A 25,266-nucleotide genomic window follows, 5' to 3' on the forward strand; every position below is an offset into this window, starting at 1 on the left:
CCCGACTGGCCCCCCGCAGCCACCCCCGCCCTCCTCAGGAAACGCGCCCCGGCTCTACCCCAGGAGGGTGATGGTTTATGAACCGAGGGGACTCCGAGGGCGCCTGAGGCAGCCGGGCGCGGGGAAGGCGGGGCGGGAGCAGCCGCCGCGGCGGCCATGGCCACTCGCTCCCTCTGGGCGGCCCCGTGAGCAGTGGCGGGGGGGGAGGGGCCGCGCGCGCGGGAACTGCGCATGCCCAGCAGCCGCCGGCCGCTCGCGCTCCTGCCCCCCCCAGCCCTCCGTCACGTGCCGCGGGAGCCGGCCCGCTGCCGCCTCAAGATGGCGGCGCGCGGCCCAGCGCCGCGGAGGGGGGTGGGGCGGCTGTTGTTGAAGCTTTATTGTTCCCGCGGTGGCGGCTGCTGCCGCCGCGCGTCGTGTCCGCCGCGCCGCTCCCAATAAAGGTAACCATGGCGACGGGGCGCCGGCCGGGCCGGGCCGGGGGCCGCGCTGAGGAGGCGGCCGGGCCCGACCCGACCCGCCTCGCTCGGCCCGTCCGCTGCGGCTCCCCGGAGGGTCTCAGCGGGCAGCTTCCCCCCCTCCCTTCCATCCCCGCCGGGCTGTCCCCAGCTCCGGCCTCCCCCGCCGGGGCCCGGCCTCGCTTCCCCACCTCGGTGCCAAACCCGCGCGGGGGGGCCCCGCTGGGCCCGCGCCGGGAGCGGGGCGGTTTGCCTCGTCCCGGGGGGCAGGGGAACGGGAGCAGGGAGGGGCCGGCTCCCGCGAAGCCTTCGCAGGCGGGCGAGGAGGTTGAAGGGAGCCTGCGGGCTGCCCTCGCTTACAGCCTGGCCGGGAGGTGGATCCCCCACGGGAGTGCTGTATTAAAACGAGGTGTGCTTGATAGGTGCTCCACGGGGGGGCAGAAAATTGAAGGACTGTCGTCCCTCTCATTTAAAACACTGCATGTGTCCCTTCTGCCGAAGGGAGCTGGTTCACTGCATCGCTACTGTGGAAAACATGGCAGGAGTCTTTCCTTTTGTAACCTACGCTGAAAATCAAAGATGCTTCCACCAGAATTTTGGCTTTAGCAGTGAGCCAGAGCCTGCCAGCTGGGTACTACTAACCCCCCAAAGAGTTTGTCACTAGATGTGCTTTAGGGGATCTTTGGGTGGTGTCCCCTGCTTGGGCAGAAGTTGTGAACCTTCTAGAAAATATTTTAGACAGGGAAGGGAATTACCTTGCTCTTCCATGCCTTTTTTGCTACAGATTCCTCTCCTTTGCTTTGGACCACTACTCATGTCTGTTCATTGAGATGATCAGTTAGAAGACTGACTCATCAAGAGACAAATAAATAGGTTTTTTGCACTAAGCAGAGAAATCAGCACTCTGATCCAGTTCGTTGTGTGATCACCAGCTTGACAGAGCTGCTGCAGAGGAGCTGGGAGAAGGGAGGAGCAGGGCTGCCCCTTTCTGTAGCAGCCTGTTCGCTGGTTGATGTGTTACGGGAATGTGCCATGGTGGGTCCTGCTCAATAAAACCCACCTCCTCCCCAGAGAGGGACAGGTTTGTAGGTGAGTCTCAGGGGTAATTTCTTCTATGGTGGAAAGGAAGGCTGGCACACCTGGTTTATTGGCCCATGAAGTCATAAGGGAGCATGATTCTGCAGGGTTTTGGTTAAGATGGACCAAGTGTCCTGCCTTTGAGGAGGAATTTGGGTTTCACACCCCGGTACGAGGATTGGGTGGTACAGGAATAGCCTGTTGGAGTACGGACCAGAACAGAGGTCCTCTCCTGGTTGACCACCCCACCCTCTGTGGCCAGCTTGTTTGCTCTTGTTTCATCTCTCTTTCCAGTATATTTTGAGTTAACTGTCATGACATACCCCTTAAAGAAGGTGCTGAAAATGCGCCTGTTGTTGCCCAGACTGTAGCTCAGCAGTTACAGAAGTTTTCCAGGAGATAGAGTTGGCTTCCTGGGGTAAATGCTGTTAGGCTTTTATATTGCAGCATCCTTCTCTGTCTGTATTTTAAAGCAGCTGCACACACATTTGAAGAGTTGTTGTAGGTCCTTTTGCCTTAATGGAGTTTCGGGGCTCTGGTGGTGCCTCTCCACTGGCCTAAAGCAGGAGGTGACAGTGGTGGAAGTCCAAGTCCCTCCTGTCTGACTATCTCAATAGATTCAGGGTAATTATTTGTAGTTTACTAACAAGTCTGAGGGAACCAGTCCCCATTTTGGGCTGACCACACTTGAGAAGTGTCATTTTAAAACTTTTTTTTTAACCCTGTGTGCTTGAAGAAGCCTTTAATCAAGGCACCTTACAGGTGCATTGTGCCTTGTCTGATCGTAGGTGCAGGAACAAATGTCTTCTGCATTTCTGCTGACAGCGAAACGGATTGAAAAAACTGGTCAAAGCAGTGTGGTTTCTTTTTTTTAAACCACTAATAAATGACAACATGCAGTCTTCTCTGATGTAAACCTACCTGACAAACGGGAGTTCAGATGTCCAGCTTTTGTTTTTTGAGGATGTTATGGGAACCTGTAAAATACAAATACCACTTTCACTGTTGGGCGAAATGAGACGTGGATGAGCAGCGACTGGAGCAAACTTTGGCTGTTGCTTTGGGTTTATGCTGGTTTTCCACTGCGTGATTTCATCTTTTTGTTGGGACAGCCCTATTCCAGGAGGGATAGACAGCAGCCCTCGCTTAGAAGAGTAATGGAAAACGTGCTGTTAAGAGTTGGAGCATACCTATTCGTTTTTCAGTCTATTATATTTCCATTCAGAGCATCAGTGGAGAAGAGATAGCCAAAGTGTTGCATGTTTTTTGAGCGGTATATTCTGCTGCCTTTGGAGACTGTGGAGCACTGCATTTAGTCAAAGTGTTGCTTATTTTCCTCTGGTATCTGTCTGCACTGATGCTCTGAACTGAAATAAAATAGATTGAAAAACAAATTGGTGTGCCCTGGCTCCTTGTACTGGATTTTACATTATCTTCTGGGAGAGCTGCTTGCTCTGGCTCTTTGGAGCACCCCAGAGAAAGGTAATGACCCCTCAGCCTCTTTCAACACTTCAAAGACTGAATTACTTTTGGTGGGAGAGGTACGAAAATTGAATTGCAGCACATGATTTTCTGGCTTTGCAATAACCCTCTTTGTAAGGTCATCATCTTAGTAACAAGAAAACAGGAAACTAGTAAACACACACAAAAAGTATTCAGATTCAGATTTAAGGCTGTCACTGTCCTTAACTCCTCAGAGCTAAAAACAGAAAGTTGCCCATCGCTTGGAGGCTGTTACTGCACTCGAGGGACCGCAGGTCCAAGGAACAGGAGAGAACAAATCTCAGCTTTCTGTCCGGCTGCATTTACTGATGTACGTGAGTCTTGTGAAATGAGCCTTTGAGTAAGTACAAAACGGGCAGTGATGGTGTGAGCTCCTCTCACAAGGGCAGGGAGCCTTCGTGGGCTGGGCCCTGCGCTAACTGCAATGGCCACTTTGGATTGTAGCTCCTGTGAGCAGAAAGCGGAGAGTGCAGGGAACAGGCGTGTTGTTGGGCTGCTCCTCTGAGACCCTCCAGTCAGCTCTAACAGAAGTGGCATTTACTTGAGACAGAGAAGTTGGATTCTTCCATTTTGCTTAACGCTTTCTGTCCACGTTAGTTCTTTCTGCCTGCTTTATTTTAGCTTTTTAGAGCTTGTGTAGGAATTGCTGTCTTCTACTTTTGCACCGCGAATGCAGGTTGCTTTTAGTAAGTTTTATTACCCGTCTGTGCATTGCACTGCGCGGTGCTGTCAGCAGAGGGAGCACAAGGCTGTGGGTTTGTGCTTTTAGAAAGCCGTGTGATGGTATTGTTTAATTTCTTGGCAGGGCAGCAATAGTTGTTGGGGTTTTTTAAAATTTTTTTTGAAAGCTAAAAAAAGCCTGCTCCATGTGCATCCCAAAGAAGAATTTCAGGCATGGAACACATCTTCAACTGGCCACTGAGATGCTACTAATCAATGCAGGAAGTAGCTTTTGGTGTTATTTTATTAATGCCAGCAGGTGTGTTGACCAGCACCTTGTAAAAGCCCTTAATTATGACAATGAGAGTTATACAGAATCCTTTTGCTAAGGCCATGGTGGCATTAAAATTTGCTCTGTGCCTTGTGATGGAGTTTCTGATGATGTGAGGTACTGCGGCAGCCTCGTAACTCTAAGGGAGGGATGGTGTCATCTGGGCATCTTTGGAGCACCTATCTCTGTAGGCTCTAACTGCTAAAGTGCTCAGTCCTAAATTACAGTTATCTTTTGATGAACCTAGTGATGTGGATGGCTTTTGAATCCGTTGAATCTGGTTTGAAGTAATTGTGTGAATAATGAAGTAATTTAATTTGGAAACTCCCATTCAGTCATGTAGGTAGAATTGGGTATTCCTGTTTCCTCCTCCTCTGTGAAGAAGTGTTGTTGCTATCAACATATCATTTTCCTATTCTAATGTAGCTTAAAGAAAAAGACATGATCCTCTTGAACTGTGGAGGTGTATGGGACAGAAATACCTGGGGAAAGGAGGAAAGAGCTGTAACTGGATGGTGGAGGGTAACGTTTGGTGCAGACCTGTTCTGGACCTCCTGTACTTGGGAGGTTCAGAAGAAGGGGCTTCTTTGCTGAAGTGGGTGACCTGAGAGCAGTCCCAGATGATAACTGCTGCTTAAGGATGAACAGGAGGACATTTATCAACATGTGGTTGAGCAGAGCCTTGGGAATATTAGACACTTTTGAAAATGTGACTCAAATTGATTGACTCTGCAGTCTCACTGGAAGTCAGTGGAATGAAAACTCCTAAGCCACCTTGGTGTTCTCCCTGAGAAGCTGGCGGGATGAGGCTTAAGATGTCCTTTGATGTTTCTCAAAAGATTCATTCTTCTTTTGCAAAGCCCATCTGGAGGGTAGCTAAGCTGAGCAAATATCTGTCTCCTCTGTCCCCCCTTCTGACTCAAGTGAGATGGTATTCTGTCATAGGGCAGTGCTGCTGTTTCTCAGGTGTCAGAGACCCCAGAAGCAGCCCACTTACCTTAAGTTTGAAATTCATAAAAAACCCCAGTGATCCTGGCTCCAAAGAGGGTGTGGAGAAGCAGCTTTAAGCTGAAAAAGTAACTGTTTTTTTCTTACCAGTGGTGCTCGCAGAGGCAGATGGCTCGTGCTCTGTAAGCACTCATTGCTGCTGAAGTATTAGTCACCTGCTCTCAAAGAGATTCTCAGTTCAGCTCAGTCCTCCAGCCAAATCTCCCAAAAGCTGTCTCAAAGATGACTGGGAAATGAAGCCAGACAAATTCGGGTAAGAAACAAGACCTGTAATTTAACAGTTAGAATAACTATGGTGGTGGAGGCTCCTCCCCCTAAAAAGCAGTTCTTATCATGACTGGGAACCTTGCTGGAGGAGAAGCTTTAGCCAAACCCAAGTTACTGAGTCCGGAAATCTAGGAGGCAGTGACGGATGAGAAATCAGATTGCTGGTGGTGATCCCTTCTGGCTGTAAGCTTTGAATAAAACCCTGAAGCGTGTTCTAAGTAGGGGGCAATTGCCTTGAGGATGGTCTTGGCCATCACCCCTCATTAAAAAATGTCTGTTCTCCTTGGCAGTACTGGATCTTTGGGTCCCCATAATTAAAGAAGTAAAATGTATTGAAACAAATATGGCTGATCTAATTGCTCAGGACACATTTTCCAGTGCTCTGAGTTGCTGTAATAAAAGGGACGTGCTGCTAGGCTGCTTAGAGCTTTACTGTTTTGAGCTGTCATGGGCAAATATGTCTTCTATATTCTTGCCAGGAATAGAGGGAGCAGACGGTGCTGCTGCTTCTTCCAGCTTGCCATGATAGAAGCAATAGGTTTTATGCAGAAGGCTATTCATGGCAAAGTGAGCACACATCTCTTCCAGGACATCAATGCTTCTTCCTTCTTGCCCTTTTGTAGGAAGAGCCACAGCTATTATTATTTAACCAGCAGACCCAATTTAATCTCAGATACTGGAAGTCCTTCAGCTGCAGGGAAGGAGTGGGTGGACTAAAACTGCTATTACGTTGAGCCTGGCAAAAGAAACGTGTCTCTTTCTTCTCCCACGACCAGCAGCAACTCCACTGATGGCAGCTTGGTTGCTCGTGGTTTACAACAGCGTGGGAGGATAACAGAGCCTGGGTGTTTAAGAGGGTGGAAGTGCAGGTGGCCAGCCCTGTGCACGGGTGAGGGGGGAGCTCTGGTACTTGCGCAATAGCAGAGGTGAGCTGCAGACCAGCCAGCCTTTGGCAGCCATGTGCCCAGAGAAGCTCTTGTTCCTGGGAGGCTGGAGGGTGGGGTATCAGCAGCTTGTACTGGGTCTGGCTTCACTTTGCTTATATTAAAACTGCTTTTGTTTTACCCACAAGGGTTGGTTGTTTTGTTGGGGTTTTTTTTCCTATCTTATTTTCTTTCCCCTCTTTGCCCTGTTGAGAGAAAAGGGGGAAGGGGGGGGAAGTGATAGAGCGACTTGGTGGGTACCTGGCATTTAGCCAAGGTCAAACTACCACACAGCTACTTAGGTTTCCTTGCCCTCCATAAAAGGACCCCCCCTACCCTGTGTTCTTGCTTCAAAGGTATTCAGATGGGGAGCATGACACCTCTGCTTTGAGGTGATGTCAAAACCATCTGTGATCTTATCCTGCTGATTGAAAAGCAAGTTACATAGTACTTCATCTTTAAAGCATGGGAGAGCTCTTGGCTGAGCAGGAGAGCTCTCCTGCATAGGTGGTATCCACCAACCAGTTGCTCAGCCGTCTGTAGTTTTGGTATGAAGTGATGTCTCTTGGCTCCCTCCTGTCTTCCCACAGCCACCACAGGCAGTGCCATGCAGAAGGACAGCTGGAGTCCTGCCTGCCTGTGGGCAGGAGGTCCCGCTTCCCACAAAGTCTGAACTCCAGAGGGGTTGGCGCCTTGTGGGAGCGAGGCGAGATGCCAGCTCAACCTGCACCCAGTGTCTGCTTGCAACTTGCAATTTGGTGTAAGCTGGGAGTTGCTCCGAGCCTACTTTTGTGTGAGGCAGTGCCTCAAGTCGGTGTATGAGCATTGGCTCATTAAAGCTCGTGCCCTGATGACAGGCAATATTACTCCTGTTCTCTACAAGAGAGTAGGAAGCTGAGTGTGAAGATGTTAAGCAGTTGAAGGTCACGTAAATCGTGTCCATCCAGGTGCTCTTCCCCTAGCGCTCACGCTGTTTTGTTTCAGCATCATTGCCAGGACCAGTGTTAGGCATCCTAGTGTGTAGACAAGGCAGTAACATCTTTATCTTGTCTAGCTTACATAAAAACTCCAGATATCCCGCTGATAAAAATTGTGTTGGCAGATGTCCTATCTATTCTCACTCCTGCAGTGGGGTGGGGAGAAAAGTAAAAGTGAGGCTCTGGTAGATGGAATTAGGGCTGTGGACTTCAGCAAGAAATTACAGCTTGGGGGTAAAGACTTGTAAATTGATGAGTTAGGACCGTGGTGTGCTGAGAAGGGAGGTGCTGAAGGCCCTGGGCTGCAAGCAGGCCTCTGTCTAATGCTCGTGTGCCTCTGCTGATCTTAGCAGTGATGTGGGGAGAAAATGAACTGGTCCCAAACCACTTAGTGCTTCGCAGGTCAAAACCAACAGCTCAGATTCTCCTCTGTTTGGTAGGTGGTCTGAAGAGGTCTTCCTGCGCTGCTTCCCCACCTGCCCTTTCAGAAACCAGCTTCTGAATTCAGTATCAGCTCTGGCTTCTGGAGGCAGGGAGAGCCTGGCACTGCAGTGCCTGATCTCAAGAGCATTCACACCTCCTTGAGCTCTGTGGCAGGAGGCACATCAGGGAGTCGCTTCTCCCTTCTTGTAGCTCCTGGGACTCAGTACTCATTCCTCAGCTCTTTGTGAAGTACTTGTATTTGAACAGTATCTAGACTCTCCAGCTCCTCTAGGGTAAGTTGCTGAATTTGGGGAGCGTGAGTTCAGAATGGGGCCTCTTGCTGTAACCACTGAACTGCGGCATAGTAAACTACTAGGAGGTGTAAACTGAAAAGTAATTTTTGCTTACTCTTTCTTTCTGTCTGGCTACTATCTGAGCAAAGTGCTAACAGGATCCTTTATTTTTTTTCACTAGCTGGGCTTTGTGAAAGCAGTGTGGAGACCATATCAAGAGGAGGCCAGTAGACCCTGGTGCCATGGAGCTTCCCAGTTACAGCAAGCAGCTGCTGCAGCAGCTGTACGCTCTCTGCAAAGAGAAGCAGTTCTGCGATTGCACCATCTTCATTGGGAATGTTCATTTTAGAGCACACAAGGTGGTTTTGGCTGCTGCCAGCCTGCTTTTTAAATCCCTGTTGGACAGCACAGACACCATCTCCATCGATGCTTCTGTGGTGACCCCTGAGGAGTTTGCACTCTTGCTGGAGATGATATACAGTGGCAAACTCCCACTGGGGAAACACAATTTCACCAAAGTTATCTCCGTGGCAGATAGTCTGCAGATGTTTGATGTGGCTGTTAGTTGCAAAAACCTCCTCAGGGACCTCATCAGCTGTTCTACTCAGGGCCAGGTAGTGAGAGAAGTCTCCAGCCAGGCAGCAGACTCATCTGGAAACTGTGCTGAAGCTAATAACCTGCCCCAGTCTGAAAAACCTGGTGAAGGAGAAACAGATATTATCCTCCCTCGGAGAGTTTCCCCTTTTCCTGGTGCTGTAGAAGCAGAAATAGAAGCAGATGTTTCTCCTCCTGGCCAGGAACTTACTGTGAATCACACCTGGGTTCGCCAGGACGCGATGTCGAGTGACTCCAGATCCCTCCAGGAGGATTCAGGCTCTCGTCCTGACCAGCCTGCCCGTGATGAGCAGGGTGGCTGTGCGGAAGAGGAGCTTGCTGAGCCTCCAGAGGAGAAAGGAGCGAGGGATTTAGGTGAGACTTCACAGGTCTGGGCACAGCATTGCCTCTTATTTGCAACCATGTTGACTCACTTTTTCCTGTTATGGGGGATCTTTTCCTTTTGTGTTTGTTCTTTTTAGTTTGCCCTGGGTTGGCAGCAGCACCAAGATGTACAGTTTTTCTGCAGGGACTTTCTTTGGCACCTTGCAATACTCTCCTTTGGCCTTTGCAGTTGCTTCACGCTCACCACTTTACCAGAGCTGTAGTGAGCAAAACTTTTCTTACCTGTGCACCTGATTGCATCTGACGTACAGTGGGGTCTGCATTAGTGCAGGACATGAGGTTGATAAGGCAATCTTTATCACAGTAAGTGAACAGAGTTGCCTGCTAATGCTACCTTATCCTTTAAACTCCTGTTCAGCATGGGAGGAAAACAGAGGCTGTACTGGGTTTAAAATAAATGTTCCATTTATAACTGGTGTTAAATAAACTGTTGGTTTTCCCTCCAGGCTGCGTGATATCTTTAGAAGGGATTTGTGAGTCACAGTTTCCCTATTATAGCCAATGTGCTGGTTACAAACTGATGCCTTTCAATCACATCAGGCTTTCTGTGAATCCCTTCAATTAGCAAATAACTCATCTTGTTTCTCACACAGAAGCAGAGAGCAAAAGCTGTAAACTGCATTTCTTTCTTCGATATGAAAGTGTTTTCTCTGAGGCCCTTTCTGATGCCCGAGCTGTGCTGAAAAGACTAGAAGAGTGCAGAGAAATTGATGCCTCTCAAAAGGAGGTAGGTGTGTTTACTTGGGTCAATGATACAGATTTTTTCTTCACCCTGCTGAAGGCTGGAATAGTTTGTGCCCTGTTTAGGAAATCATTTCATGGGCAACTGGGGCGCTGGTGCCTGGTTGTTTGAAGGGCAACACGTGCTCACCTGAACAATACCCTGGAGAGAAGCATCTGTGAGAGCAAGCTGCTCATGCGTGTAGGTAAAGAAGTGTATGTCCTACCCTGAAGACATTGTGTTGTAGGAGAGCTCCAGCGCTGATTTCTCTTCTGTTTATGGCATTTGCTTTGGGAACTGTATCGGCTTGTAGATGACTGACATATGAGATCCCAAAATAGACTTCCCGAGCCCTCAGCGAGAGCTTGCTGTGGAGCATCTGCTCGGCTCTGCGTATGGCAGCCCGCTCGTGGGGAGCGTTACGGGAGGGCTACGGGTGCCACCCTGTGGCACTTCTGCTGGTGTTGTGCCACTTTAAAAGCAGTTGTCGTTGGTGAATGATGCTGGAGTTACTGTCAGAGGGGATATTTGAGTCTGGTGCTTGGTTAATGCTGAAGGATACTCTGGGCTCTGAACAATGGTAGCCTGGTACCAGCTGTACACAGCGGCTCGAAGCCACCACAGAAACAGCAGGTTATGTCCGTATTGGTGTGGCCGTGGTGCAGGAGGATGCGGAACTTGGAAATGATTGCGGTGGGTCCATGTGGGCACTCATGCTGGCTGCACACTGCTGCACGATCGCAGGGTCTGGGAAAAAAGCTGTGGCACTATGGAGTGAGGGTGGAACTGGACTTGCTCTCCTCATCTGGGTGTTTCTGATGGAGCGTTTTTCATACCAGGGTGCATGAACCGCCCTGTGTACCTTTTCTGTGTGTGTAAAAATGAGAATGCAACTGTTTTATGGCTGGCTCTTCAGTGGCTCTGTGGTTAGCTGAGCCTTTGAAGCCAAGAAATGCTATTCCCTGGGTCGGGGGGCTGCGGTGCTCTGTAGGTTCCCATGTGTTTGCTGGCTGGGAAGCTGTCTGGATTTGAGTCACTTGGTCCCTCCAGTACCATTATGACCATGAGACATGGGACATTCTGGCTGTGGTGGCATTCTGCTTTTAAAAACCCAAGGTAACCTGTTTATTAGACAAAAACCTGTATGACAGCAGGGAGAATTCCCTTGAGTTGGGGAGTGCAGGTTTCTTTTTTGATGAGCCTTTGAATGTTTGCGGAGGGAGGCTCATGTTCTTTTACCTGCTGACCCTCCTGATGGTGTTGAACTTAACATCTACAGGGCTTTAGAAGGGGGATGTGTGTTCTAATTCGTGTTTGTAGCAGCAAGCCTGACTGTGCTGACAGGCACCTGTGAGTGCGTTGCTCTCAGCATGCCTGCGTGCCCCAAGAAGGATTAGGTTTTTGTATGATTGTTTGTCGCCCTGATCAGAAAAATAGGTCAGGTTTAAGGTTTTACCTTTTCTGCACCTTGGCAATTGGAGCAGAGCTTGGGAGGGTGCTGGGTGATGTGGATGAGCACTGCCAGAAAGGATTTGGCAGCTCCATGCACTCGTGCCAGCAGGCATCACCCGTGCTGGCATGCCTTCCCTTGCCCGCTTGTGCTGCCTCCACGGTCACGGGGCAGAACCGCACCTGCAGAGTGCTCAGGCAGGCGTGTGGCCTCGTTTGTGCTCTGCCTAACAGCCCCATTTTCTATTGCTTTGCAGTGGCTGTTGATTCATGTTTCCTCAGCACCTCCAGGACCCAGCAGGTGAGGTTCACAGACTCGAGCCTGGCCCTTTATGCTCCCAAATGAGCTGTTGCAGCAGGAGCCAAGCGAGAGGTTGTGGAGCTCAGAGACAGTTTGGGTGTCTGACCGCAAAATGGCAGCTGGACAATTTTTCTGCAGCTATAAATAAATGCTGAATAAATGAGAAATGGATTTTCTTTAAGCCTTCCTGAAAAATCGCTTCTCAGCTGTGACAAGCATGAAAAGTGTCAGCCCCAGGGCAGTGGGGGGCACAGACTGCAGTCTGTTGTAAGCAAGGGCCCAGCCAGATCTGTCCCTCTCTGAGCTCCCCTCTGAGACAAGCAGAACCTGTGGGCACCAGCACCGAGCCTGGGCTCTGTTTCCGGCAGACGGAGCAGCTTTTTCCCACAAGAGCCCAGTGTTTTCTTCGGGGGAAGCACAGCAGTGTGTTTTTTAAGTCATGCTTTAAAGTGCAAGTTCAGCTCCAAAGAGCCCAGCTTAGGATGCGTAATTAAGGCTGAGATTGTGCCAGTGGTAGACGTCAGTGGATTTTACTTTTTTCCTCTCTCCTTTAATTTTTCCCTCCCCCTTTTTTGTATTATTTCACTAGTCATTTGCTTGAAGTCTCTTGGGTGCCTCGGGGCAAGTAAAAGCCTGGAAGCCTATGAGATGCCATTTCTTTGCACTGAGCAGTCTTGCTGCGCGTGCTTGCCCTGCTGCAGGGGAGATCTCCCATCCCTCATGCACGCTTCCTTCTGCTCAGGAGCTTTTTGTGGGTGGCTTATCTCTACGGGCAAGCAGCAGTGTGTTTTGGAAGACAAAGTCTGGGCAGTATGGGGGCTTGCGGGTGTTTGTGGGGGTTTGCAAGCCTCCCTGTTGACAGCGAGGCTGTCCTGGTGTTCAGGCTCCTCTGGTTACCGAGGGATTTTGCCTTGGACGTAGCCTCTGTATTTCTATTCCCTTGCTCATGAGCTCATCCCTGCATGGGTGCCTTTGTTCTGCTCCCCTCTGGTCTTGCTGCCTTATTTCCTGCTACTTCCAGTGGAGATTTGTTAGGTCGTGGAGTTTTTCCCCAGGAAGGTTTGTGGTGCAGGGCTTGCTTTTATGAGAATTATTGCTTCTCTCCAAGTCTGATGTTACATTCTGCTCCCTGGGCTGAAAAATGTGGATGAGTTGCTTTTCTGTTTAGGGAGATGTGATTCTTGTTTTTGTTTTAGAGTCTGTGTATCTGACATAAACTATTCCTATCTAATTTGGTTCTGGCTTGGATGAAACCTGCTTGGAAATGAGAACAAGACTGAAATTGCAGTAATTTGGGGAAGCGTAGAAGAGCTTTGTTGGTGTCAAGTCTTATCTTCCTGTGCTCTCTTAGAGAAACTCAATTCAAATTATTGCACAGCTCATTTGTTCCTTCTACTACTGGGTTCAGATGAAGTGGGGGAGCGTTGATTCTCCCATGTAAAAATAAATGTCACCGTGCTTATGGATCATTACCATTGTCTGTGGGCCTGTCCAGTTATTGTTGTCCTTCATTTGCAGCTGCAGGGATTTCTGGATGCGGCAGAAGAAAGAAGTTTCCTGTTATCTTCTGCATCCTGATGAGAACTGATGGGTTGTGAGGGTTTTATTTTGTGGTGGCCGAGCTGGAGAACTTTTTGCCCCCATTCTAGTGTAGTTGTGTGGAAGTTTGGACTGAACTTTTGCTCCCATTATGTGGAGCAAGCAGTGGTCAGCATTCTCCACAGAGCCTTCCTGGTGCTGGGGTATCCCTCAGCAGTCACATACAAATGCAGGCTTGAAAAAAAAAGCACTTCAGATATCTGAACCAGAAATGGGAACCTAGTTTTCTCTGATTATTGTAGGCACAGTGATAGCTGACAGACTTCACGACACAGCCATAGCCTGCGAGCTTCTCTGTGGTCCAGATGTGTAGAGCCAGTCCCTGTGCTGTCTGTGCCACTGACTCTTGTGGGCAGCAGCTCTGTCCATGCAGATTTCCAATGGCTTTTTTTATGTTTGCTTCCCCTTACGCACATCAAAAATTAATCAGTAGAAAAACGCAAAGCAGTTTGTGTTCACAGAGGACTGGTGGTTATGCTTCTGGAAGTTTCCCTGTGGTGACCAGCTTCCTGTGGTCAGGGACTTTGCAGCTCCCTGAATGGCCAGTGCAGCTCTCCTCAGGGAATGGAGGAGGCATTGAGGTGCTGGCACAGGAGTTACCACGTTCAGGGGTGAGTATTCTAACTGAATGTGCCTCCCTTGTGAGGGAGGTGTCTGAAGGGAGCTAGCTTCTGTCACCCTAGACCCCGTGGCTTTCCAGCCTGTCTCTTGCAGATCCCTCCCCACCACCCTTTGGGTGCTTGTGTTCGCTCTAAAGCCAATGCTTGAGGGAGATCTCTCAGTAATAGTCACTGAAGTGCCTTTTTGCTGAGATGTGCTCTCACACCGGGAGCAGAAGCATGGATAAGGCATGAAAATCCATAACCCTGCTTGCCCACCTGCAGGGAAGAGGCTAGTGGCTAGCTGGGCTAGTGGCTGCACTGACCTGCCCTTGTTCTCTCCCCACATCCCTGGGTGAAATCCTCAGGGTGCCCTGCACAGTCTCTGTTTCGGGCCATTGCACTCCCTGGTGGAATGTACATTACTTGTCCATCTGGTTGAGGTCCTCTCTGGGTCACAGGACGTGTCCCAGCATGGCACACCCGTTGAGTTGAGCCCAGCCCAGGCTCAGGACTGCTTCTTGCAGGGCCAGCCACCAGCTGTTCTTGGAGCAGCCCTGTCCCCACCCAGAAAAACTTAATCTCACCATCATGCTGGAGGGGGAGGTGGAGGTCCCAGAGGCACTGTCTTCCTAGGAGTGTTGTGGATTGGTATGAGGAGGGAGGTTAGTGCCTGGCTGGGAGGACACAGTGCTGACACAGCTCCTGCCCATTTCAAAAGCAGGTTGTGGCTCTGCATGAGCAGCATCGTGCATCTTCCCATCAAAAGTGGCAGAAGATCTTGGAAGGAGCAGAAGATAGTAAGGAGCGAAGGGACAGAGCAAGAGGTTCTGTGGTGGGGCGAAGGAAGACAGCAGTGTAGGAATTGAATGTATTAGGAAATCTGGAAAAATGTGGAAAATCTGGAGATCATATGGAGATAGGAGACCTGCCTCCTGTGGGGATTCCTGTTCAGAGCTTGCCTTGGAAATGGGGAGGTTTGAGATGAACTGGGAGGGCTGTTCCATGGTGTGTGACTGCCGGGGAACTGAGGAGTGCTGTGGCCACCAGAACTGGCACCCCCAACTGGGACCAAGCTTCTCAGTGGAATTGAACCTATTTGTTGGCACAGCTTAAGCTTAAGCTAAGTCTTGGTGACTCAGTTTCCCTGCTCAGAGAGCATCTCTTGCTCCAGTCTGGAAGTTGGATGTGTGCTAATTTGTGCCAATTTGGCCATGAAGGGTTTTGGAAGCATAATGGATCAGGCTCTAATGTGTGGGCACACGATGACTAAGTGGAAGCTGGGGTTCCAGCTAATACCAGTATTTCTCATTTTTTTTTCCAGGATCTTGGGGAATTGTTAGTGCTTCAAAGTAAGTCTAAAATGTGCTGTGTGCTCTTTCAAAACACTGCTGAAAGGCGGCTGTTCCCACTGAGCAACGTGTCCGAGGAAAGGTCTTCCGGAGAGAGACTATAAATAGCAGAGCCTTTCAGTTTCTGAAAACTCATTTCCATTAACCAAATCCATGCACTGAGGAAGGGATGTTATCTGGAGCTCTGGGTAGCAATGCTGTGCTGATTTTAATTTGAAAAAATAAAAAGAAAAAAAATATTGTGACAATGCCAGTTACTTTTCATCTCTATTAGTAAAAACATGTATTTGGCAGGGTGCTGAGCACCTTTAGGATGGTAAGAGTCAAGATATTTTGCGTTTTACAGGATCATTTTGATCTGGAAGGGGCGAGGCATGCAAACCTTAAGAACAAACATGATCTGGTTATCAAGTCTCATTACAAATTAATGTTTGTATTAAAAAAATACCTTTAAGCTTGTTCTTCAGCTCGTCTGCAGCAACTCCTTTCTTCCTTTATAACAGAGTCCTTCATGTCCATGTCTCTCTGTTCAGCAGGAAAAATGCCGTTAGCGGGTAAGAGCTGGGACTCCTGCAGCTTCCCCTCTGTGGATACTCTTTGCAATAGGTCACTGCACTGTCACGCTGCCCTAATATATGAGCATTTACACCTGCTAGGAAAAGCAAGTCCACCATCCCCCTGGTGCGGCCCCAAGCAGTTGCATTCAGTCTTTTTATCATAGAAATAAAAATGACAATGACAGCAGAAAATGGCCGCTCTCTCTGGAGCTGGGCTAAGCTCTCCACTTCAAAGGTACTTTTATAGCATCCCTGGAGTCTCTAATAAAGGACGCCTGCTCTGAAAGGCTGGCATCTCTCCTGGAGAGCTGGGAAGCGTGTGTCTTTAGGGGCAATATTTACAGCGTTAAAGGGCTCCGGGGAAATGGGAGCAAGAGTTACAGCTTATTTCTTTTCCTTTTATTTCCATAACTGTGCAGGCATGTTTGCCTCTGGTTGCTGTTTTGGGTCACTGGAGTGGGTTTTGGAGCTCTGGGTGTGATTGCCAGGTGTGCTGAGAGCCCACAACAGTCGGGGTTTGCGTGCCTCCTCTCCAAAGCTTTTGCTAGGAGACGTAACTCCATTGTGACTTGAGGCTGGAGATTCCTGAAAGTCCATTTAAAATGCTCTTTGCTTTCTGTGAAGTGATCTATCCTTGTTCTGCAGTGAAATCTAGTGTCCCCTGCCCTAGCCGTGGGTTTCCAAAGTAATTAGACCATGTTTTATTAGGTCTCTTAGACTTACTGGCATTTGGCTGATAGGGGGAGAAACGAAAAGATGATTCAGCTCTGGTTTGTGGGACTTGCTGTAAAGATAAGGGCTGGCAGTCATGGCTTGCTGCCTCCTTCCCAGGGCTGCTGGCTGCAGACTGGAGCTTGAGTTCAGTGATGTGTGTCTATGTGGTTATTTTTTTGTTTTGTTTAATTTTTTTGTCCCCTGAACAAAAATCCCAGGATTCTGCTTTTCACGTCTGTTTGTCTAGGGCAGTTGACTCTGTTATTAAAACCTTCACTGTGTTTGCCTGCCTGTTCTGTTGTAGGCTCTGGTTGCCTGTCTGGCAGAGGCAGGGGAACAGTCGGTGTTCAAGAAACTGCTGAGCAAAGTGAAGGATGCTCAGACCCTGGATGCTCAGACCCTTGTGTCTTTACTGAAGCTGTTTCAAGACGGGAATCCCAAGCTGAGAGCAGCTTTGCTAGAGAGGGAAGAGGGCAGTGGAGAAACCCTGCAGCAAACAGGTACAGAAGCCTCTGGTGAAGTGAGCAGGCAACCTCACAGACAAAGCAGGACTCCAGAAGCCCTGTATCCTTACTGGGATGCAGGAGGTTTATCATATGCTGGCCGAGATGCTGGAGCTTTTCCATCCCGCAGCAGTGGGGTGTGGGCAGTGCAGGGCTCTCCCCATCGCTGCCTGGAGGGCTGGATCGATGGCTGCACAGCCAGCATGAGTCAGAGCACAGCTGAGCCTCAGGATTGAAAGCTCCTTTCTTACTTGAGTCTAACACAAAGCAGTGGCCTTGCAAACCTGGTGTTAACCTCCAGCTTGCTTTATGGCTTTGTGCTCTGTTAGATAAATGAGACGTTTTCCTTTCATAGAGTTTAAAGAGAATAGTAAAGTGGTTTTCCTCTGCTGCTTGTGCTTGGGATGAGCTTTGCTATTCACTTAGATCTTTCACAGAGTCTCACTCACTTCAGGAGCCTGTCAGTTCCTTCAGACTGACTTGTTTCTTCTCTTGTGTTTCTGAATCCTTCTCTCCCCAGAGAGCACAGACGAGGGAGAGACGCTGACCGCTCGCTTGCTGGGACGCAGGGAGGAGCTGATCCAGAGTGTGACACAGCTGAGCCCCATCGTAGAGTTCCTGGAGGCAGCAGAAGAGGGATTCCTGACTGACTCGGAGAAGCGGGTAAAAAAAATCTGAAATAAGGAGAACTCTGTGGGCGAGGGGGTGGGTGTGGTGTGTCTGCAAGGAAACGTCTTACCACATGGTTTGCCAAGGGATGTGCTAGCCTCACCTGGCAATTTCACCTCCCTTTTGTACAGCACTGACTGCACACGTGTGTTGTCTCAGGTCCTTCTGCGCGGAACCGTGGGAACAGTGAAAGCTGAGCTGTGAAGGCAGCCTCAAGACCAGGAGGAGCGCTGCCAGGCGCAGAGTCAGGCTGCTCCTGCAAGTGGAGCCTGGGGCAGAGGAGGTGCCTGGTACTTCCTGTAGGCCCTGAAAATATCTTTTTGTGAGCCCAGAGAAGGCTCTGTAGTGGAGTTTGGTTTCAGCAGAACCACTAATACCTCTGTGCTTGCCAGTTACCTCCTTGTGTACATGGTCATCAGTTTGCCTTTCAGCTGACTCTCCCAGCTGTAACTCTTTTCTTTAACTCTTATCACACAGTTGCCTGCAGGAGTAGCACATCCACTGACTGATTTTTTTGATTTTTTTATTTTTTTTGATGTGTTGAATGCAGCAGTTGGTGGGGAGGACTGTTGCTTTCCTGTAAGCAATTACATTATGCGTACTGATTTGCAGAAGCCATAAAGGACAAAATATCGTGTATAACCTGCTTTCCTTTGTGTTGGGGGGAGCTAGCTATACCCTGCCTGCGCAGCTGAAACTTGCAGGGTGCCCCAGCATGCTGCGCTCCGTACGCAGCTCGCAGACCTCCTGTCCTAGCTTGTCACATCAGTTAGTTCCCCTGACGCGGCATTATAGTGAGTGGAAAGCACTGTTGTGCTCAGTGGCATGAATGATGTCTGCTTTCTGTCTGAGTGAGCCTGACCAGAGCCACGACAGGTGGGCTGAGGATCTCTGCCCATCTCATAAGTCCTTCCACTAATGCCCTGCTCACTTGCATGCAGTCCCTGACCAAGCGTCCGGTGTAGAGCATCCCTGAGCATGGGCACAGCTCGGGGCAGGAGGGCCAGAGAAGGTGCTGCCAACAGAGGCATCTGCCTTGTCCTTGTGGGCTAGGGTGTGGCAGCTGATGAATTCTCCCCTCTGAAAACAGCATGGCTGAGCCTGGAATGTGGAAGTGAGAGGAGAGAGCAAGACGTGAATGCAGCAAAGGACTCAGCATCTGCTGGGGATGTTGTGGCTGTCAGCAGAGACCCGTGCAGGGTGCCTGGAGCTGAGCTCCTAGCCGTGAAAGCTGCATCAGCAGTGGGGAGATGAGGATTTTTCATATATGCCTGTTCATGTTGCAGTGCGGCCTTTCTTTTAAAGGCTGCACCTTTTCCCTGCACTTTTCTTTTTGTCTTCATGGAATTAGGTAGTAAAAATGCATCCATTTTCTTTGTCCTTCCCATTGAAAAAAAAACCCACAAAACCAACAAACAAACCTTTTCTGCCATCACTATTATGCTCCTTGGGCACAGGATACAGCCTTTAATTGCATCATCATGTACTACGGGACTCCTGCCTCTTTTGGTGAAAGGGTAGTGTTATTCAGTGTTTCTTTTTATCTTCTTCAGTCACTGTATGATCCATTTGCTGCAGAGCCTCCAAACGCTGCTCCGAATACAAAGTCCTTCTCCTCTCTATCAGATCCCTTTATGCTCTTGTTTTAGGCCGCAGGTTCCCAGCAAATAACAAATGGATTTGGGGAGCACTCCCCTGAGGCTGGGTGCATTGCTTTTCCCCTGCTGTGCCACAGGAAAATAAGGCAGAAATTGCTAAGTGTAGGCTGACCTTGGGGCGTTCCCTTTTTTCCAGGCTTGCTTTATTTAGTTTTTTTTCTCTTCCCTGCCCTCCCCCGCCCCACCCCTCAGACAAGTGGAGAAGTGCTTAATTATTTCAGAAGTTAAATTGATTAAAATGGTGGACCTGTGGCGTGTGTGCAGCTGACATCTCTGGTGTCTCAGGTGCAGTACTGGGAAAAAGAACATGGAATTAGTAGCCACCTCTGAAGGTTTCATCTTTCCTGATTCATCCAGCTTTGCACTAGAGCTCTTGACTGGCAGAGGTAGGATCTAGTTCTCCAAGGGTTCATAAAGAAGAGGTTTTCCTTTTTCTTCTCACAGTCACTGCCTCATTAGTTACACATTTATTCAGCAAGACAAGCACAAGTTTTACGTGTAACAGCCTTTTTTCTAGGCAACCGGGTTCTTTCTATGCTTGGTCCAAGCTGTGCATGGAGCAAGTCTGATTTTCTTTGCTGGAAAACCAGTACCTGATGTGTTTTGAAGCCTCTTTGTAAATCCCTGTTTTTTCTGGGGAACATTTTACCTACCATTTCTATTTTTTGAGTGCTTAACTTTGTGGCTTTATTAGTGTTTCTGTAATATGGGGAGGTAGGGCGGAGGATTTGGGGAATGGATTTGATGCTGATTATCACTTAAAAGAAATAAACTTGGATACAGAGGAAGAGCAGGTAACCTCTCATGCATGGTGTCCCACAGCTTAGGTCATTGCAGAGTTCAGAGCAACCAGTCCACAGTACAGCCCTGAACCCAGAGCATCAGAGTAGCTGGTAGAAACATCTGTCCTTTCCTTCTCTCCAGCCTCTCTTCTAGAGGGGACTTGGGTATTTTGAGCTATGCACTTTCCCTTCCCTTTGGCTCCAGTGCCTCCATAGCTTGATGCTCAAAGCCAATTGCTTCAGAGTTAGGACCGGTATCAATGACAGCACAAGCAAGGTTACTGGCTGTTGTAGGAGCAATCTTAACTGGGGATGGAAAAGCCCCAGTTGGGGATGTTTTCTGACTTTCTCACCTAGTGTTGTGAAAATGAGTCTTGAAATGTCAATGCTGCGTCTCCCACTGCCAGGGACATCACTTCTGTGCCTGTCGACACTTGCCTGGGAGCAGTGGTAGGTTACAACATGAGCTCCCCAAAAGGATGCTGCTCTGGTACCCCTTTTTGCGTCCTCTTAAAAGAGGGCTTCAGACTGAGTGATCCAGAGTCAGCTCAGTGTGAATTAGATGGGAGGATATGTCAACAGGTTCCATAACAGAGTTTTGGCTATAAAAGGACAGATCTTTAGTAATGAGAGAAACTAATTAATGAGATCAGCTGCTTGTAAGAGCACAGGAGGAGCTGTTGGATTAGTTTCTTTTATGTTAAAGGTAGGAGAACTATCTGAAGTTTGCATCCTCAACGAGAGAGAAGAATTTGTACGAGAGGTTATAGACCTGAGTGAATCAATAACTTGAGGAAGAGTATTAGGACCTGCAAGGAATGGCTGAAATGTCCGGCAGGCAAAGAAATGTGCTTTAGAGGTATGAAGAGAGTCCTGTGGTACATCAGGCTGCTGGGCATCACAGGCTATATTGAGGCAACAAACGTTTGTCTGATCAAGTAAAGAAGAATAACAACGAGAAGAATGACCATCAAACTCATGACTGAGCCTAGGGACAAATCCAGGAGAGATACAGAAACAGGAATTTCCTGCAGCTGAAGTGAAACCACAACTCAAAGGGCATCCCCCAGCAGGCTGGAGGAGCTGACACACATGGCTGCGAGAGCAACGACAAGGTTTATTGCTGTATTTTCCAAGTTGAGAGTGGTCCCTACAATTGATGGCCAGGACAGACATGTGGCAGAGTGATCCAGGCAGGCAGCTCTGGGTTGCACAAGAGTATGTGTTGGGACAGGCTGGAGGGCTATCCCCCCCAAAAATGGGATAAAATGCAGGAAGGGTGTTCAAGTAAATTGTGAGTGCCTGACCTGGAATCTTTATTTGATGAGATAAAAATGGGTTTTTCTGCCTTGATCTAAACTTGAGCAAAGCATTTGAATTTTATGTGAGGAAATTGTTAAACTAGAGAAAGCAGTGATATTAAGAAAGGATGTATGTTATTGGGAGATAACTACAGATTGTGCTGAAGGCAGGACTGACGGGTTGAGGCAACGTTACCAGTGAGATTCTTGGCATGCACTTGATATGCACACTAATGTTATTGACGCAAAAATATCAAAGCATGCTTAGCAAAACTTGCTGATGAGCAAAACCGTGATCTTTTGTCCACACATAGGAGGATCTGCAAGGGGGAGAGGAATTACACGGCTGCAGAGCTAAGTAGTGAGAATTGAATGACGTGGTAGTATACAGTGAAGGGCGTGCGTTTAGATGCAGTAATGAGAACTAAGAATTAAGACCTCATCTGAAATTTCTGTGTGCAGTTCTAGTCTTCTTCAAAAAAGATGAATTTATATCGAAGCAGAGACAGCTGCAGTCATAAGATCAGGGGAATGGAGAAGCTGTTTTACGAGAGCAGCTGCCTTATTTAGACAAGTGAAATGAAGACTGAGAGGGAATATGATCATGCTCTTATAAAGAAATTGGAGAGGAAGGGTAGGGTAAACACCTCAGAGAGTTTAGAAGGCTTTTTAAGCTAAAAGATAATGTTGGCACATGAACAAATGGGTATACACTGGCCATGAATAAATTTAAGCTGAAAATTAGAAGAATCAACAGGGGAATGAGACTGGAAGAGCTTTCCAACCAGGGGAAAGGGAGCAAAAATGTAACTAGTTTTAGGACAGATCTTAATAATTTTATTCATGGGACTGTGTAGTGCAGTGCTTATGACAGCAGGGAACTGGGCTGGTGACCTGCAGAGTTTCTGCCAGTCCTACGTTTCAAATGCTCAGGAACACAGCGTTTGCAGAGAGGAGGTCAACCTGTATTTGTCAACTGGCTTTCTGTTGTAGGAGCCTTGTAGGTATTATACTGACATACTAGAGCTTTTCCAAGCTGCAGTGATTGCACCTCACATAAGAGATGTCTCATGTGGCCTCATCATAGAAATAATCATTCAATTAATAGGATGCTTATTTAAATAGCAAGTCTTTTATTTTTTCTGTCCATCTCTGTCTTTTGATGAGAAGCAGAAAAATTGGGGAGACAAGGGAAAAGAGTCTGCCAATTTAAAAAGTATTATCTAAAAATATTAAATGAAATATTGTTTTGAACCCTGTCTTTAAGTCTATTTTTGTTTCCTTTGAATAAATTTTTTTTGCTTGTCAGCCACTTTCAAGAGCTGGGCTTGGTGGAAGAACCTACCAGGGTAGTTTTCAAGGTGACACGTGTCAGACACACCTGGGACATGTTTAGATGTTCCTGTAACTAGCACACCATAACACCTCCTAGTTAATCAAATTAGTGGAAGCAGTGAATATGGATTTATTGCAGTACTGTGGACCGTGGTACTGTTCCTATTTCTCCAATCTCTATTCAGATCCAAGAGTTTGTAGAAGGCTCTCACAGACAGGTTCTTGGCTGTTTCTTTGTCGCAGGTAGTTTTGGATTGCTGTGAAGACGGCTCTCAGAGGGAAGCCGTGGACAATCTGCTCAGGAAGGTGGATGAAGAGAAAACCCTGAGAGCAGAAAGCTTGGTCAAACTTCTGCGGGCTGTGAAAGCATCATTCCCTGGCCTCCACCTTCTGCTAGACAACTTGGTGGCAACAGCAAACATCTCTGATGGCAAAGGTATGGGCAGACTAAACTTCAGAGCCTGGGGGCTCAGACCAGGGAATTTTCAGGAAGTTTGGATGCTTGTCTGGACTGCAGCATGCTTTTGTAATCTTACTTTCACATAAGGGAATGAGATGGCCATTTTATTCAAACAAGAATGGTCTGGGAGCACTGGGGTAGGAGGACTATGCCAGTGAAAAGGCTTCTGCTTTGCAGTGAGATGAGCAGTGTGGGTCAGAAGCCTGTTGGGCTCCTTCCTTGAGTTTGACACCGATAGGGTAGAAACCAGGATGTTATCTCTGGAAAACTGAAGAACTATTCCCTCCAGTGTCAAGTTACTTTTTGGTTTTGAGTCACTTAAAAGCAGCAGCAGCATGTGTCTCCATAATAAATAGAACAATTTTCACATAATAAATGCTTCACAGGTGAAGGCGTCTTTACCAAACTCAAGTCCATTGGTGACTTTAACTTATGGTACTTGCTGGCTTTGCAAGCAAATATGTAACACTTCCCCAGAGTTGTAGATCTCTTGACATTAAATACAGACGATGTCTTACCTGACTGCTGTCTTTGTGAATTCCTTGTGATTGAGGGAGATTGTGGAGAAAATTTAGTTGGGCTGTGCTCCTGTCCTTGATCCAGGTCACACTTCTGCACATCACGGTCACTGATTCGTGGTGTCCTGTGTGGAGTGGAGAGTGCTGATGGGAGTCCCACATTTAGTGTCCCCATTAGACATTGTTATCTGGGATGGCTAGTCCCCTCCTCCTTTTTGTTTTGGGGAGGTTTATTGTTTGTTGTCTCATCTTTTGACTGGTGGGACAGTCTTCCAAGTTCGGGTGGGTTTAGGGCCACCCTGGAGCAGGTCAGATAGAGGCGTGAATTTCACCAGCTCTGAAGTCACATAAAAATTAAAAACTAAATTAACATGCAGTGAAATGTAAATGAGTGTTTAATAGAAAGCAAAACTGTGCTCATAATGCTGATAATTTCCTCTGTAGCAAACATTCCCGACAGGCAGTTTGCTTTGTCATTTGTTAAGCATGATTGCTTTCTTGAAATACCAGACTCCCAACATGGTTAATTATCTAGTGGTAATACCCATTCCAAGGAGGAGCATTCCTTAATTACATAGAGCTGAATCTCCTCAAATTGCAGATTGAACAAACAGAAGTGCAGATATTTCTTATTGTGGAAATGAAGAGGGAGGGAATTATTTGAGCCACTGATGGCAGCCTTTGATGTCCTGTGCTGTCCTGCTGACAGAGAGGAGGATGTCTTGTACGGTGGTGCAGGGCACGCTCTGGTTCTGGTACGGCTTGGAGAGTGCATTCAGAACAACTCAAATTTGTGTAATAAAATCAGAAATATTCCGATGGGAGAAGAGAGGAAAATACTTTCATTTGTAAACCATCCCCTGGTCCACGTGGGGCACATCCAAGTCATACCTAAACCCTACGGAGCTCAAGTGCTTAATGAGGTTCCCTTAGCTTTGCCAGGGAGTACACTCATGTCTCCAAGAAGTCTTTGTCCAGGGAACTTTTCATGTTAGCTCAGAATCTTCCGTTGATAATTCCCACAGCCTGCCCTTGCCTCTTCACCATCCTGGAGAGCTTACCTGGCACTGTATGTCTTCTGAGTCCCAGAAACTGTACTTTCTTTTCACCAGGCTGTGTGTATTAGCTGCTTTTCTCCCAAGTAGTGCTGTGCAAATAATAAAAATAGGTTCTGTTTGGTACTGAACCAAAATGATTAAAAGACCTAAGCACACAACAAAAAACACGCACAGATGTCTGGATGAACTACAGTTTTTTGTTTTGATTTCTCCTACAAAAGTATAACTATGCATCTTCTCCAATTTAATAACTCCAACAGTGAAAAAAATCCGTTTCAGATACATATATTTGGCAATTTTCAGTTTTATTTATCAACTAATCTGACAAGTACAATCGTATATTACTTTTGGTACACAGTATATTTTGCCCAAGTCTCTTTGTTATCCTGAATAAACACTGTTCCTCTTTCCTGAATTAGTCCATTGTGTCCTGATACTGGGGTGTTTTTAAAGGGTTGTGGTGTTACTCTAGAGTCATTGTTTCTCAGATTCATCAGGGCAAACCTCAGGAGACCCAGCTTCGAATTGGATACAGGAGGAGGAAGGAATGAGGTTAAAGTTGCATTTTTTTAGTGTAAGGGAGAGAAGAGGGTGGTACTGCTGCTTCGCAATCACAAGTGTGGTTTGTGTTTCCTTAAACCTTCACGAAGGACAACTCAGCCTGCTAAGTTCTTGATTACCTTGGACCATCTGGGTGTTTGTAAAATGTTAGTATGTTTGATAGTCATACACGGCTGAGATGAAGCACGTTGCAGAGCTCCTTGGTGGAGTGGA

General features: G+C 47.8%; 1 protein-coding gene across 15 annotated transcripts in view; it reads left to right on the top strand.

The window, feature by feature from the left end:
- Positions 1 to 280: 280 nt before the first annotated feature.
- ZBTB40 (zinc finger and BTB domain containing 40) overlaps positions 281 to 25,266 on the top strand; it is a 42,880-nt gene continuing 17,894 nt past the window's right edge. For 10 of the 15 annotated variants that reach the window (XR_012632085.1, XR_012632086.1, XR_012632084.1 and 7 more), the window contains exons 1-7: positions 281 to 440; positions 5,125 to 5,287; positions 8,099 to 8,886; positions 9,510 to 9,643; positions 16,513 to 16,708; positions 17,232 to 17,374; positions 22,700 to 22,892. Coding sequence is in view for 11 of the 15 variants with exons in the window: in XM_074893240.1 (XP_074749341.1) it covers positions 8,160 to 8,886; positions 9,510 to 9,643; positions 16,513 to 16,708; positions 17,232 to 17,374; positions 22,700 to 22,892 (1,393 nt within the window). In the remaining 4 variants the exon portion in view is untranslated. Of the gene's footprint in view, positions 441 to 3,229; positions 3,346 to 5,124; positions 5,288 to 7,641; positions 7,918 to 8,098; positions 8,887 to 9,509; positions 9,644 to 16,512; positions 16,709 to 17,231; positions 17,375 to 22,699; positions 22,893 to 25,266 lie in introns of those variants that run through there. The other 5 variants (XM_074893241.1, XM_074893245.1, XM_074893242.1 and 2 more) reach the window with 5 other exon arrangements.

Source organism: Strix uralensis, chromosome 23 (assembly GCF_047716275.1).
Source record: "Strix uralensis isolate ZFMK-TIS-50842 chromosome 23, bStrUra1, whole genome shotgun sequence".
Taxonomy (NCBI): domain Eukaryota; kingdom Metazoa; phylum Chordata; class Aves; order Strigiformes; family Strigidae; genus Strix; species Strix uralensis.